We start from the raw sequence: 15,909 nt of genomic DNA, 5'->3' as shown, positions 1-15,909 counted from the left end.
TAGTCCTAGTAAAATACAACCATCTGTCCTACTTTCACAATGAATTTGTACAACTGAACATATTGGTCCCATACCAAAGACAATTTTGAAGAGCATTGTACTGTTCTAATTTATGGAAGGAGAGAATTTCATCCTTCAGAAAACTGTGGTTTTACAATTAAATTATCATGTGGATAATGAACCCAAGTAACTTTAAGAGCCAGGCAAGTATGTAAATGAGTGAAGTGGGTCATAAATGAGATATAACAGGGAAGGGTGAGCATGGTAGCAAACCAGAGAGGCCCAGTATTAATGGGACAGCAGCCAGTCATCTTCATCTGACATAAACATGTATGCCCAGACATTTTATTTTAACCAGAGAAGCCAGTAATTGAGGTCTTGAGGTTAAAAATTCTTGATTTTAAATGTTGGCAGCTAATTAATTTTCCTTTAAAAACATCATTGTAGGCCTAATGATCCCATCTGCTGCCTCCATTATGTCTGTGAGCAGCCACTTTGTTATTTGTTCTTTAGGCAAATGATTTATTCATGTTCATAGATAGTCTTCTTATTCTTGAATCCTATTTTGGGGCTCCAAAGGCCCTTTCTAAATGGTTAGGTGCTCTCCCTATGACCACTTCCTGTCAGATCTGTCAGATTTAGGGATGAAGGGGCCTTCAAACACCTCTGTTCCCAAAGGTTGTTGTCACAAAGAGGCCAACCTAGTGTCCAGGCCTTGTGTTCATGCCAACACCAAGCCCACATGACTCTCCCAGGTTCCCCTCAAGCTCAACTCTTGGATTCATCTCTTCTCACACATTATACTTTCTGCTGTGCTGAGCTGGGTCTGACCCCAGCCTGCTCCGATACTGCTTTGGATCACAAATCTGGTTTGGCAGCCACACCCTCCCCAGACCATCCCTACTCACTCCAGTTTTAGTTTTCCACTCCCAACAGGGCACTTGTCATCAATGGTATCCTTTGTGTGGGGCCTAAGCTACAGCTAATAGTTCCTCATCATCCCCTACCTCCCACTTCTTTGAAATGCACAAAGGGTCTAAACTCCTATGGCTCATTCATTCCCAAAGGTAATGACTCTCTCTCTCTCTCTGCCCACCTTCCTCCCCTGAGGGTGGGATTCCTATGCCCAGATAAGAGGGGGATTCAGAAAGATGCTGCATTTACACCCATGCTATGCTGGCACGGACCCTATGTTTCATGTGAAACCCACAAGCACAGGTAAAGGACTGTTTCCAAATGGGAGGGCAACAATGCCCTGTTTGATTCTCCCACGACCCCGTGGCTGCAGAGGGCTCATGAGGTCATTAAGTCTCAAACTCCAAACTCCACCTAGGACCTCGGATAGTCTGAGGAGCCTAGGCAGCCTGGCTCCCCGAAGATGTCACAGTGACCATCAGTGTCGACTCCTGCATGGACTGCAGGGGACCACCTGACCACACAGGTCTGCTAAGCCAACATAATTTATCAACCTACTCTCACATCTCTGGCCTTTAATGAATTCCTCCTTAGCTGTGCCTTCTGGTGAAGTACCCAGGAGATTATTTTGCACTAAAACAAGCCACTGCCATCGCCAAAATCAACAGCTTATAAAAATCAGCCACTTAACCAACATATCAACATCATAGCATAATGACTGATTCCCTGGCATTACCCACCCCAGAGGCACTCACTGTTGGCTGAAGGACACTGGAATATGAGACACCATGCCCTGGACACACAGATGCTCTGCTTCAGGGATGGGGTAGCAATGTTGGTGCTTCCTGTGACCAGGTGAAGGACAATCTCACCTGCAGCTGCTGAGGAGAGGCCTGCTTGATCCTCAGATGAACAGAAGAGTAACAGTTAAACTTGGCTGAGGCAAGAAGGGCCTCCAGGCTCTCTAACAAATCACAACTATGTGGGGTGGACATCCTGACAGTGAGGTTTCTGGAAATATTTGGTTGAATGGCATTAGGGGAGCAAGAAAAGTTTCTTGGATTTTACAGGCACATATTCCAATGAGCTCTAAACACAACCCTGGCCCTATTATTGTCAGGAAACTCCTGTGAAGGAGGCAAAGGCAGAGACAGCTCCACACTTTGAAAGATAATGGAAGGAGGCAGAGAGAGGGTGAGTCACCATGGAGGGAGGCAGAGAGGAAGTGAGTCACCACATAGAGGGGAGCAGAGAAGACACTAGGCTGAGGCCTATCTGGTTCCTAGGAATACCTCTGGCTTCTTCCTCTGTGTGGCACTTTTCTGTGTTTCCACAGGGTTTAGTGGGCTGTGGTTTCATAGCCAGAGGTCCAGGAGCCCAGCAATCACGGGAGAACCAGGCGCAGGGGCACTTGCAGAAGTACACCTAAGCATCTGGTCTACTAGGGAGGGAGAGACATGCTAAGAACTCTCCAAATTGCTTGTTTTAGGCCAGAGAGTTTTTATTATATATATATATACACACACACACACATATATATAATCACTTAACTTACCAGTGTCCACAGGAGAGGACACAAGGACATACTCCACAAAACGTTATCACAGCACTAATATTATCTTACATCCTTTTTTGGAATGAGGCAGGGTATCAGTGAATGAAATCAATCTGAGCACCGTTCCACTCTGTATACCTCTTCATGGGTTCCCCATCGCCCCTCAATCTTCACGTAAAGCTCATGCCATCAAGTTCACGTCAACTGCTCTGCCACCCTCTCCATCCACCCACACTGCCATCACCTCCTGACTTCTACACGTTCCCTTCTCATGAATAAGGCTCCTGGCACCTCAGTCACGAGCTTCGGGACCTCCCCAGTTACCACCATGGTTCTGGGAACTCAACATGCCTGGGAAGCCCCCCACCCGCTGCCAACCTCTCAGCCCGCAGGCCTTGACTTGCTCAGAGCCCGTGAGGAAGTCTCTCCTCCGCAGCCAGCTACTCCCCCCCAGGGCCTTTCCCCGCAAGCAGTCCCCAGAGAAACAACTCCCTGAAACACTGGACTGCAGCCTCCCACACTGATCACCCCTTCCTCCCTCCACTGCCCACAGGAGATCTCCTCCTGGGTGTCTCACAGACCCCGCCGACTCGGAAAGACAGAAACAGAGACAAGTCAGAGGCTTCAACACTTTAATAGCATTAACTGATGACAGAAGCCAGACTTCTCAGTTATAAGAAGTCTTGGCTTAGACTAAGGCTGTGAGGACTCCCACAAGTCTCTAGGACCCAGGCTTTAGCCATTTCTCCTGGATCTAGGCATCTCATCAAACAGAGTGAAGGCTGTATCCTTCAGGCATTGTTGGGGCTCTCTGTTGTTGCCCACTGCTCTCTCCACATCTTGTGGGGCAGTCTGCATGTTGTTGTTATTGGCCTCAGTGCCTACACGCTCCAGGATGTAGTCGGTGAGGGAGTCGAGCATGGCAAGGAGGAATTCAGTAGATGTTGAACTTAGGCAGTGGGTGCGCTGATCCTCCTGCAGGAGGCGGTCCACATAGCTCACAGGGAACTGCAGCTCAGTTGTTACAAGATGGGCTTGAGTCTGATTGGAGCTCTCATGGCTTTTGTTCCCTGACATGATGTTGGCAGGGTTTGGCTCCATCAGCTCTGCTTGATTCCCCAGCTGCACTGTGCCTCTCAAGACACCAGGGGTCAACTCCGCCCATTTATATTCCTAAGCCCTGGCCCCTCATTGTGACATCATAGACTTTGGGATGTCACTGGTGTCCATTGTGCCCTTATCAGGCCTCAGCCCAGAAATGTCCATGACAGGAACCTGGTCACCCTAATGAACAGACCCTGATTTTGAGAAAACTAGAATTTTCTGCTTGATTTTAACATGGTAGAGATCAATGTGTATTCCAATGGGAAACTCTTCCCTGTCTTAGGACACCACTCTACATTATCTGATTCTGGCCTTATATGGTCTTTGAGGCCTTTTACTATCCTTCATTAGTTGTAGGTTAGTGATACATATGTAAAATGTCTTGTCTAGTAGAGATTATATTGTCCCCCTTCCATGATATAATGAAACCAGTTTTGCCTCCATTCACACATTCATTTAAATATTTTTGATTAACATTCCTGTATCTAATCCTTGGATTCTCTATGAACCAGTTATATCCTCTTCCCATTCCCTCACTGATTAAATAGAATCTTTTAATACACGTTTATTTCATACCTGTATTAGCCTCTTCATTTGACACTGTTTGAAAAATATCTCTTGATCATTGTGGAAGTCATAATAAGATGCTCAATGGATGCATCTTTCAGAATCACGTAAACATTGTTTAGAGAGAGAAGTGTACTTTGCACTTAGTTTAAGCCCAGTTGTGTCTTCTTGGATGTCCTAGATGAAGCCAAAGCACCAAGAGGTGTTTCCTCTCATTTTTTTCTCATTTTTTAAGAAAAGTTTTTATTTATTTATTTGAGAAAGACAAAGAAACCCAGAGAGAGAAAGAGAGCATGAGCAGGGAAAAACCAGAGGGAGAAGGAGAAGCAGACTCCCTGCTGAGTGTGGAGCCTCATGCCAGGGTCAATCCTAGGACCCTGAGATCACAACCTAAGCCAAAATCAGATGCTTAACCGAGTGAGCCACCCAGGCGCCCCATTTTTTTTTTCTCATTTTAATTTCCCTTTCCACGAAGTTGGTGTTTCTGCTTTGTTTGGGGTTTATTTACAGCGGTAACAATTAAAGACATTTCCAATCCAAAAGAGAGAAGTAGCAGCAAGAAAAGAGTCTGATCCAAGCAATGTGGATCAAGCAGACAAACCTACATACATTTCAAGATCTGGGAATAATATTTTGTAGCTTGTGGCTCCTTCTGATCCCATGACTTCATCTTGGCCCACAGCTCTGCCCTCTCTCTAGGCCCTCGGCTCTGTCCTCAAAATCACCTTTCTTTTATTTTGAATGGAACACATGTTTTCAGCTGAGTAGTTTTATCAGCCTGTTTTCCTCTTGTCAAATTTTGGGAGCTCCATGACCTTCTTTCATTTCATCTATTTTCTCAGTTAAAGATAGCATGGTTTTTGCTGATTTAGCATACTCAAAAATCTTGTAGTTCCCCACCCCATACTGCATGGGGATTTGTGCCCTTAGACAAGAAACTTGTTCACAGATCCCTCCAGGAAAATGCCATCTCAATTCCTAGCTTCTGCTGAGATGGCTGAGGTTATCCATGATTCACACCCTATCGCTTCAAAGAGCCCTCTGTTTGATTGAATACTTTGATCTTTCGATCCCTCTGAGAAAAGATGTGTCTAGCTACATGCTTGATGTTTATCTCCACAAGACACTTTCCTGACAGCAAATCCTCTCATTTTAATGTCTTTTGCATTCTGGATAGGCTGAGAATTGTTCCTATCTTCAAGTCCTGGCTCCTTTTTGCTTAACAGCAAATACTTTCTCAGAAATATGCTCAACTAAATCTTCAATTCACTGTTCATGAGTTCTGCTTTCCACATAACTGTAGGACAAAAGTTGGCCAAGATTTCTGTTACTATATAACAAGAATCCCCTCTTCTCCAGTTTCCATTATGCTGTTCTTAATTTCTTTCTAAACCTTTACCAGCAACACCTTTGATGTTCATATTTAGGGTACTTATGATGACTTAGGTCTTCTCTAAAGACAATGTAGGTTTTTCTCCACTGTGCTTCTTACTTCCTTTGGAGCTCTCACCAGCAGCACTTTTAACATCCGTATTTCTACTAACTGCTCAAAGTAATCTAGGATTGTCTATCATGTTTCTCAAAACCATGCCAGCCTGTAGCCAGTATCCAATTCCAAAGCCACTTCTACATTTTTATATACTCATTACAGCAGCAAACTATCCCTTGTACCAAAATCTGCATCAGGTTTCTGGGCCTGCTAGTGAATTGCTACAGATTTGGTGGCTTAAAAGAACACATATTTAGTCCCATACAGCTCTGGAGGGAAGGAGCCCAAAACGGTTTCACTGGGCTGAAAACAAGTTGCCAACAAAGTCATGGTCCCTCTGGAGGCTCTAGTGGAGAATCTGTTTCTTGGACTTCTTCAGCAACCGGAGCCATATTTCTTGCATTTCTTGTCAGTGCCCTCTTCCTTCATCTTCACAGCTAGCAGTAGAGTATCTTGCCTCAGTGGCCAAATTTCCATTTTTCTATGTCAAATATCTCTGCTTCCCTCTGATACAGACATATGTGTTTGCAGTTAGATTCTATCACATAATACAGAATAATCATCCATCTCAAGATCCTTATCTTAATACTTGAGGCGGTTTCTCTTTTGCCACATAAGGTAGTATTTGCAAGCTCAAGAGATGTGGATCTGATTATCTTTGGAGGGCATTTTTCAGCCTACCATGGTAGGTATTCATAGGAAACTAATAGGGAACTGAGGAATTGAGACAGGGGAGCGAAGGAAGCAAACAAAATGTCCACTATTAATCAGCTTAATATCACTGAAAATTTTTAGGGAACACTAGAAGATATACTTTCCAAGAGAAGATATTGCTCCAGCATTCTGGACTGTCATGCTATTGGGCAGTGGGCTCTGAAAGCCTAATAAAAGCCCTCACACGAAGAAATGCAGGTCCTAACATTTGAGAGTCAGGCAAACATGCATCCAATGGGTATGTAATGTGACGATATAGGTAGGCCCCTGACAGCATCTTCTACACAGTAGTGTTTATATACTTTCACTATAAAGTCTTTCCCTTCCATCCTTACCTCCTGTCTGATCTTCTTTCATTTAGCAAATGTTTATTGTGCAGCTACCTTATATCAAGCACTGAGATGCTGGATATTTAATGTTAAAATAGATACTCTCTTGTCCTTGTTAAGCATCCCATCTAGTGGGAAAGACAGATAACCAGAGACATATGTAATTCTGAATTGTCACACATGATCTAAAGCAGTGTTTATCAACTTCTGCACTATTGATGTTTTTGACCAGATCATTCCTTCTTGTGGGACAGGAGGGCTGTTCCTGGTATAACAGGCTACGTAGCAATACCCCTGGCCTCTACCCACTGGATGATAATAGCACACTACAGTCATGATGCCAAGAAGTATCTCTCTACATTGTCAAATGTCCCCTAAGGGGAAAAAGTATCCTCAACTGAGAGCCACATGATATTAAAAATGTACATTAAAAATAAATTACTTGAATATATAATGAGGGGATGTAACTTAGAGTAATCAAGGAATATCCTCTAAACAAGGGATAATGAAGCTGAGAACTGGCACAAGAAATGGGAATGAGGTAGCAAAGAGGTAAGAGAATGAACATTTCAGAAAGACAGGAATGGGCTAATTCCTAAAATGGTAGTATACTTGGGGTATTTTAAATAAAAGTAATGTGACCAAACACGGGTGCAAAGGGCAGGGGGTTTAGATGACCTTGAATACATCCACAAACAATGAAAAATCTAGTCTTTAACACACTTCTTGGAACTTGGATCCAACTCCCATATCTGGATGAACATGATTTTTGTATAAACACACAGTTGACCCTTGAACAACATAGAGGGTAGGAGTGTGGATCCCCTGTATAATACAAAATCCATGTATAACTTTTGATTCCCCCCAAATTTGCTAATAGCCTACTGTTGACTGAAAGCCTTATTGATAACATAAACAGTTGATTAACACATATTTTGTATGTTATATGTATTATATACTGTGTTCTTAAAGTAAGCTAAAAAATGTTAAGAAAATCATAAGGGAAAAATATTTATAGTACCATATTTATTGAAAAAACTTCACATATGAGTGGACTCACACAGCTCAAACCCATGTTGACCAAGAGTCAACTGTAGTTTTTTAAAGATTTTACTTATTTATTCATGAGAGACACGGGGGGCGGGGGGCAGAGACACAGGCACAGGGAGAAGCAGGTTCCATGCAGGGAGCCTGACGTGGGACTGGATCCCGGGTCTCTAAGATCAGGCCCTGGGCTGAAGGCGGCGCTAAACCGCTGAGCCACCCGGGATGCCCAAGTCAACTGTATTGTAATTAACCAATGATAAAATAGAAATGGATTCTAAGAGACCAAAGAAGTACAGGATGAATGGCTTTCATACCGTATGGCAGACTTTGCAGAAGTGGCCACAATTATCCCATTCTCTGTATTCACTCTGTGTAGTCACATTTTTTAAAAAATGTAAACTTGCAGCTTCTCCAATCAAGACATAGTGCCTAGGGGATCCCTGGGTGGCGCAGCAGTTTGGCGCCTGCCTTTGGCCCAGGGCGCGATCCTGGAGACCCGGGATCGAATCCCACGTCGGGCTCCCAGTGCATGGAGCCTGCTCCTCCCTCTGCCTGTGTCTCTGGCTCTGTCTCTCCTTCTATCTCTCAAGAATAAATAAATAAAATCTTTAAAAAAAAAAAAAGACATAGTGCCTATATCCTCACTTCTAAAATCTGGACTGGCCTTTCCATTTACTTAGGAAAATAAAGTGAAAACGTAATGGTGGACTAGTAATGGGCCTGGTCCTCAAGAAACCCTGTATTCTTTCATTCTCACTTAAAACACCTACTTCCGTTTGTCAACAAGCATAAGCTAGTCTGCTAAAGGATGAGAGACCATATTGAGCTGATCCAAGTCACCCTAGTTGTCCCTTGAAGGCTTTAGATATGTGGGCCAAGTCACGATCAGTAAAGTCAACTCACTCCCTTTCTGTGGTATTATGGTTATACATATTAAAACTGGAGATTCTATAAACTCAATAATACATGGATATAATTATTGTATTATTTTATGTCTTTATGTCTTTAAAGAAGCTAAGAGGAGCAAACATATATTTATACAGATTTTGCTATATCAAACTCCTGATTTGTCATCTATGGTTCTCTTCATTTGTTCCTGCTCATTCCAGTATCACTTGGAGTCCCTTTCAGCTTTGCTTCCACTTATCCCTTTTGTGCTGTTAATGGAAAACATATTACATTTTTATATCTTTTATGTACATTATACAACTAATTTTTAAATCAGTTAAAAGAAGAAAGGAAAATAAATATGCATTTCTACTGTTTTTTAAAATTACATAGTTACCTTAACCAATACTTTTTGGGGTGGAGGAGGTTGGCAGAAGGAGTATGGATTTGAATTACTGTCTGGGGTTGCTTGCTTTGGGTCTAAAAAACTTCCTTTCATTCTTCCTTGTGCTCCTCAAATTGAAAAATCTCAACTGTTCTATCAAGTTCATGTTTTTTTTTTTTCTTCTGCTGATTCAAATCTACCAGTCAGCCGTCTAATGAATTTGTCATTTCAGTTACTGTAATTTTCAACTCCAGAACTTCCATTTGGTTTCTTTTTTTATTTCTCTGGCTTTATTGGTATTTTCTATTTGATCTAGTACTGTCATCATATCTTCCTTTAATCATATCATTCTTTAATCATGGTTTCCTTTAGTTCTTTGAACATATTTATAATAGTAACTTCGAAATCTCTGTTAAGTCCCATGTCTGGGGTTGACCTCACAAGTTTCTGCTGCCTGCTTTCGTTCTGGTGTATGGGTCATATTTTTTCTGTTTCTTTGCATGTCCCGCAATTTTTTGGAAACTGGAAATTTTAGATAATGTGTTGTAGCAACTCTGAGTATTGGTTCCACCACCAAGCACCTATGATTGTTTCTCTACTGAATTGTTCAGTGACTGGCTGGATTATTTTAGTGGAGTCTACAGCCTCCCCCCACATTGTGAAGCCTTTTATGTTGTGCAGATGAGTATGATCCCTGTCACCCCGGGATGACTTTGGTTTTGGCAGAACTCTCTTTGTCTCTTTCTCTGACCACACCCAACTGTTGAGCTCCACTAATTACCAGCTGATTGCTCTATTGTTTTTAACAAATGCTCTGCGGCTTAAGTCCTTCCACAGTCTAACACAATCAAACTCAGGCTCTTTTGAAGTACTCCTTGCTTAGATCAGTGTTTAATATTTCTCCTGTCCCCAGGAGGTCTCCTCCCAGATGTCTCTTTCTCAGCTACTTTCCAGAAAACCAGCCAGCCCACAGTTCTGTCTGTTATCTCCAATTAATCTATCAATCTCTTCCCAGTGACCTTTCATCACAACTTCCACTGTTTTTTGAGAGTGCCCTTATGTTCAAACATCTCCATACTCTGTTGCAAATGAAGTCAGAGCCTTTGGTAAGGGATTCGGCGTTCTCTCTTTTATGACCTGCTTCTCCAGGGCAAAAATCTCTGAGCCATGGCTTTGCACCTGTGGATGGGGGCAATGGGACATTTTTCACTGAGTGACACTCCTGCTTTAGGAGCTGAACCCTTACAGAGGGCAAGCAGCCTCAGTTCTTTTTACCTTGCTGCTTAGTGTGGATCACATGTGGATTACAGTACTTGAAAGGGTGATCAGGTCCCAGCCTACTCAGTGATGCCACACCCAAAGTAGAACCTCTATCCCATGAGTGGGGGATGGGAGGAAAAAGTAAGCCCCGATCTCTCAGCCATACTTGCCCAGAATTCAATCTTAGCAATAAGTGGCTGGGGGCAGAATGAGAATTGTTGATGTCCTGCCCATCCCTGAAAGATAGCCCTTGGAGTAGGAGCTAGAGGAAGAAGGAGCCCTGTGTCCTTTGCTGCACCAGTCTTTTTTTTTTTTTTAAATATTTTATTTATTTATTCATGAGAGTCACAGAGAGAGAGAGGCAGAGACACAGGCAGAGGGAGAAGCAGGCTCCATGCAGGGAGCCCGATGTAGGACTCGATCCTGGGTCTCCAGGGTCACGCCCTGGGCCGGAGGCAGACCCAACCGCTGAGCCACTCAGGGATCCCCTGCTGCACCAGTCTTGAGTGGAGTTTCCATTGCACTGAGCTGGGAGGGAAATAGAATGGAGTAGGTACCATACACTCTTGCTGCAACCTCTAAGTTTTAAAAGATTTTGTTGAATGAATATTTCTTCATTTGCAGTATGCCCTTAGGATCATCTCCAAAGACTCTAAATGGTTGTTTAAAAAATAATTTTCACCAATTTTCTAGGGAATTGGTCTACAGAGATGTCTCGCTTTCATACTGGAAGCAGAACTCTGGTTGTTATTTTTAAGTTACTAAGGTTTGGTAGTTTATTACAAAGCATTGTTGTAGCAACAGATAACTGATGCACACAAGTCAATAGTGCAGCCACTAGAACCTCAGCCTCTCAATACTTCCTATGGAATCCAGAGTATTCCCTTCATTGCAATTGAAACCACCCTCAGGATCTAGTGAAATAAACCACTTATATGGTAAATAATACCCTAATGCCAAAAATACTTCAGCATACAGTTTCCAAAAATAATTCTCATAAAATGAGTCATACTGGAAGAATCTGACTTATGGAGAGGCTTAAATAAAGTGTAATTCTTTAGTTAGTAAGAAATGGCCATTTACTGCATTATAGAAAAAAAAGTACTCTCTCAATTCAGTGGCACCTAAAACAGTAAGATTGATTATCTGCTTTTAACTAAGCAGTGTCAACACTACATTTGAAAACAGAACTTTATGAAAACTGTATTTGTAAAATAAGATTCTCCTTCTCTAAACATTTGATCAGGTTTGACACAGAAAGTGAAAGAGAAGTAGTGTCACACCTAAGAATTTCCTTCAACTCCCGAGTCAGAAATATAGACTATCTGGTATACTTCATTCATAATACAAACAAAAAGCCAAAATCAATGAACAGGAAATTAATCACATCGAATCATCAATAGACTCTTCCAGTAAGGATAGCTAAAGAATCCAATAGCACTATCAACAGATGTTTTTCCATCACAGAATGTTTTTCTTGACCTACAAGAGTACACATCCCAAGGTTCTCATAGCCTGACAATTGACCACAATATATTCATATTCAAATGGTTTAAAAAGCCAAACTTGCTTCAGCCATAAAAAACAATGAAATCTTGCCATTTGCAACAACATGGCTGGATCTAGAGGGTATAATGCTAAGTGAAATCAGTCAGAGAGACAAATGCCATAGATTTCACTCAAATGTGGATTTTAAGAAACAAAACAAATGAACAAAGAAAAAAGAGACAAACCACAAAACAGACTCTTAACGATAGACAACAAATTGGTGGTTGCCAGAGGGGAGGTGCGTGGATAGATGACGTAGGTGAAGTAAATTAAGAGTACATTTATCATGATGAACACTGAGTAATGTACAGAATTGCTGAATCACCATATTGTACATTTGAAATTAATATAACACTATACATTAAAATAAAATTTAAAAATTAATTAATGAATTAATTTAAAAATATGCAGAGGAAGAGTTGAGGTTTAAGTATGTTATATAAGGCTGATCATGTGGAATGAATACCTCTGGGGTTATGGGAGAGGGTTTTAGGTGGTATTCCAATGGATATAAACATTTGTTTAAATGTATCTTAGTTTAAGATTTAAAAAATGATTGTGACCTCAAAGCTTTCTTTTAAAATAAAAATAATACATACATGGCCAAACTTGCAGTTAACTTTCTGAGTCTTAGGGAATTCTAATTTTTGATCTATAAAGATCTTTAGTTATGACAATTGAAAAATTAAAGTATATATCAAGACATCAGAATTTTCAAATATGAGGGAAAATAACTATTCAATCACACTTGCTGACCTCTATCTAGGTCCTAAGTCAGCAGGAAAGCCAGCAAGCTCAATGCTCAGGAATTGACAGTGATTCGGTGATAAGAGACTACTGTGGCAGGCTGGTTCACATTTCTGAAACGGTAGTTTCAGAAAGTTGCTTCAAAAATATCCAGGTTGGTCTTTCCTAAGCATAAGACATAATATATTTTCTGACTGCTTTTAAGCCTTGTTCTAACCTCTTCTCCTCCTGCCCCAAAGTGGGCAAGCTTATACGAAAGACTGTGTACTCCTTCCTTTGATACTAATGAGAGATTTAAACCACACAAGCTGGTTCCTATATATGAGAACCTTCACCCTGGTCCCACTCCCTAACCACCACAAAACTGGCAAGCCAGTCTTCTCTTCCTGCTCTCTCAAGCCATTTTGGGATCTATTTTGGAGCTATGCTGATCTAGAAAAACCTCATTATGTGAGTGATACATCTTTTCATACCCTCTTGGGGTGGGGGGGGGCAGAGAGAGAGAGAGGGAGAGAAGGATCTGCATCCTAACCAAGTTTTGGGTGGGAATCCATCCTGCATCTGTGTAGTCATAACCATATTCCACTACTGTTAAGTCCCTGCTGCACTGCAAAGTTTAGTACAAAGCTCGTAGCACATCCCATAGGGCTTTTCATCATCTTTCCCCATCCCACCTCTCTAGCCTCTTCTCCCCATCTCTTCCTCTCCACAGAAACCTAGGCTTCTGCCTCTGTGTATCTATTCCCAGAAGCCTCCATGATGTGTCATGATCTCTGTATATCTGCTTTACCTTTGCCTGGAATGTCCTTCCTACTTCCAATTCCCCCTTCCTTTCCCAACTTTCAAGCCACCTTCTTTCTCTTTGATATTTATGAAATGTTTTCCCCATCCCCTAAGACCAAGTAAAAGGCGATGCCCTCTTAAAGTCTCCACTAAACTCACTAGGCAGAGATTTTCCCTTCATTTTCTGGTCTATGACAACATTTAAATCACTGTTCTGGCCTGCTTTCAGTTCTCTCTTCCCCTGCAAGACTCTGAAACTTTTGATGACAGAGACCTTCCCTTCTTCGTCTAATATGATTTGTCTCTAGCACACTCTTATGAATATAATCAGTGCTGAATAATGATGACTAGGTATTTTTTTAAAAAAAAAGTGAAAATCTTGTTAAGTGGGAAAGGATGTTGGTAAACAATATTCTGAACTCTTTGAGATAGAGCAAGAATGAGAATTTTTCCATATTTGTTTCTAGTGTTGGATGCAAATGAATGTTAGGAAATTGTTGCATAGCTAATGAAATAACTGCTAAGTAGTTAAAATCTAGCCCCAAAAGACTTATATTTTAGGGAAGTAGCAAGGTGACATGAGTTATTTATCATTTCCAGATCATAAACATTTCATCACTACTGAGCTAGATTCCTTGAGACCTAAATGATGCCTCTCCGTTAAGTTTAATAGCCATAGAAAAAGCAATGTGACCTCTATGGCTCAATAATCATGAGATAATTAGTTAACAGAAATGAAAATGACTCATGTGCCTCATTCTCCCCTCCAATAAAAACAAATTTGGAAACCATGAGTCCAAATGTGTTTTTTGTTTTGGCCAGTGTGCTTATAGAAGAGTCTAAAAAGTTTCTCACTATATGACTGCAAATATCTCCATCTTTCCGTGAAATCACTTTAAGTTCATAATTGCTAACTTCATCTAAGAATGGCTTTTGTAACATTTTATCAAGAACCCAGTTAACAACCTAGGGGATAAGCTTATCATGACAAGAGGAACAGTTAGCACATTGGATCACATTTCATTCAGTCACACAGCAAATATTAATTGAGCACCTCCTATGTATCTCTATCACAGCACTCAATCCACTGTGCCTTGTTTATCGCTTTACATCTCTTTCTATCTAACCCCTGCAAGTCTTGGAGCTTCTGAGGGCAGGAATTATATTTTCATATAATACCCACTACTATGTACTTGGTTGGCACATGGGTCCAGTGCCGAAGATTTGGCCTTATCACCCTGTGGAACTTACTAAGACCTACAGACTGGGAATTCTGAAAGCCCTGGGATAATATAAATATAAACTTTGATACTGAGGGTCACAAAATCAACAACCTAAATACATACAGAGGAAAGAACCAACTTGAGAGTACTTTGTCTGAAAAGATATGAGCAAGTGTTTCCTTGGTCCAAAGTCTTAGTCGTTAGGCTCAATAGAAATAGTCATATCCCTGACTGTTCTCACAGCTTCTATAAATGACCCATTGTTACAGCTGCGGGAGGACTGATACTACGGTAAATCCATGGCCTCCAACCTTCACCAAGTTCTCAAGGCTGCATGGCAATCATGGCAATCCCTCACATGTTTCCTAACTGGTTACTGTGCTCATTCCACTAATACCATTTTTTTTTAGCTTTTCATGCTCTTCAAACCATATTCTCACCCATATTTCCGATCTCATTATAGCAGATGTTGTCAGTGCCTCCAAAGAACATGGCAACCCCCACCATCTCAGGCTGTCCCGGCTTCACCTCACTGAAGCTCTTGCAATTCTCAACTGGAAGACATTCTCTCAGTTAGCCTAGGAAAGGTTGGAAGTTCAAAGAAGTGAATCCCCCCTGGGAACAGTTCTCAGCCAGTAGCATTGTGGGAGTGGAGGATAAATATTTCAGTTCTCTTGCACCTAAGATGGGATAATTCTGAGGCATGTTCTGTACTGCTTCCTAGCATTTCCCAGCAGTATTAAGTCCCAGTTGCCCATGGCAGGAACTTGTTCCATAATGCACACCTTATTAGCTTACTTTTCTTCCCTCTCTCACTTCCTTAATTACCCTAATGGTGGTCCTTGGAATTAACTTTCACATAAACTACCTGCACATAAATCCTGTCTCAGGGTCAGACTCTGGGAGTACAAAGCTGAGATACTCCCTTTCAGCAAGAACACTTATCTCCTACTCCAGAGAGAAGAGAGACCCCAATCCAATCCCAGGCAGGGGTGGTCCTATGACCCTGGTACCACAGTTACAAACTTAACTAAACCTACACTCCTACTTCCCTCTGGCCTCTCAACTTTAGTAGAAGAGGTGTCTGTTCCTTTACTTAACATTAATCCCCTGGTATATTTTCTACATTCATTATATTTAAAGCTTTTTAAAAAAATATTTTATTTTGAAGTAACTTCAGATTACCTCATACTTATAGAATTTTTTTACTTTATTTTGAAGTAACTTCAGAAAACTTCAGATTATAGAATTTTTTAAGGTATCCTTTTAAAATATACCTTTCAATCAGGTCTCCTAAATGTCAACAGTATGCTGTGTTTACTTCATCATTCTCTCACTGGATTTCTTTTTAAATG

At 41.3% G+C, this 15,909-nt stretch overlaps 2 protein-coding genes and 1 pseudogene across 21 annotated transcripts in view; 1 reads left to right on the top strand and 2 right to left on the bottom strand.

Moving 5' to 3' along the window:
* The window catches only part of SYTL5 (synaptotagmin like 5), a 232,873-nt gene that overhangs the window by 135,544 nt on the left and 81,420 nt on the right, over nt 1-15,909 (bottom strand). The gene's annotated exons all lie outside the window — the stretch shown is intronic.
* H2AP (H2A.P histone) lies at nt 3,206-3,547 on the bottom strand. Its single transcript, XM_026012187.1, has one exon. It carries the CDS (start codon nt 3,545-3,547, stop codon nt 3,206-3,208), a length of 342 nt encoding a protein of 113 aa, XP_025867972.1.
* Nucleotides 7,179-15,909, top strand: part of LOC112929943 (ectonucleoside triphosphate diphosphohydrolase 5-like) — a 37,148-nt pseudogene continuing 28,417 nt past the window's right edge.

The sequence above is a fragment of the Vulpes vulpes genome, chromosome X (assembly GCF_048418805.1).
Source record: "Vulpes vulpes isolate BD-2025 chromosome X, VulVul3, whole genome shotgun sequence".
Classification (NCBI taxonomy): Eukaryota; Metazoa; Chordata; class Mammalia; order Carnivora; family Canidae; genus Vulpes; species Vulpes vulpes.
The sequence above is the reverse complement of the archived record's forward strand: the minus strand, read 5'-3'. Positions and strand labels throughout refer to the sequence as shown.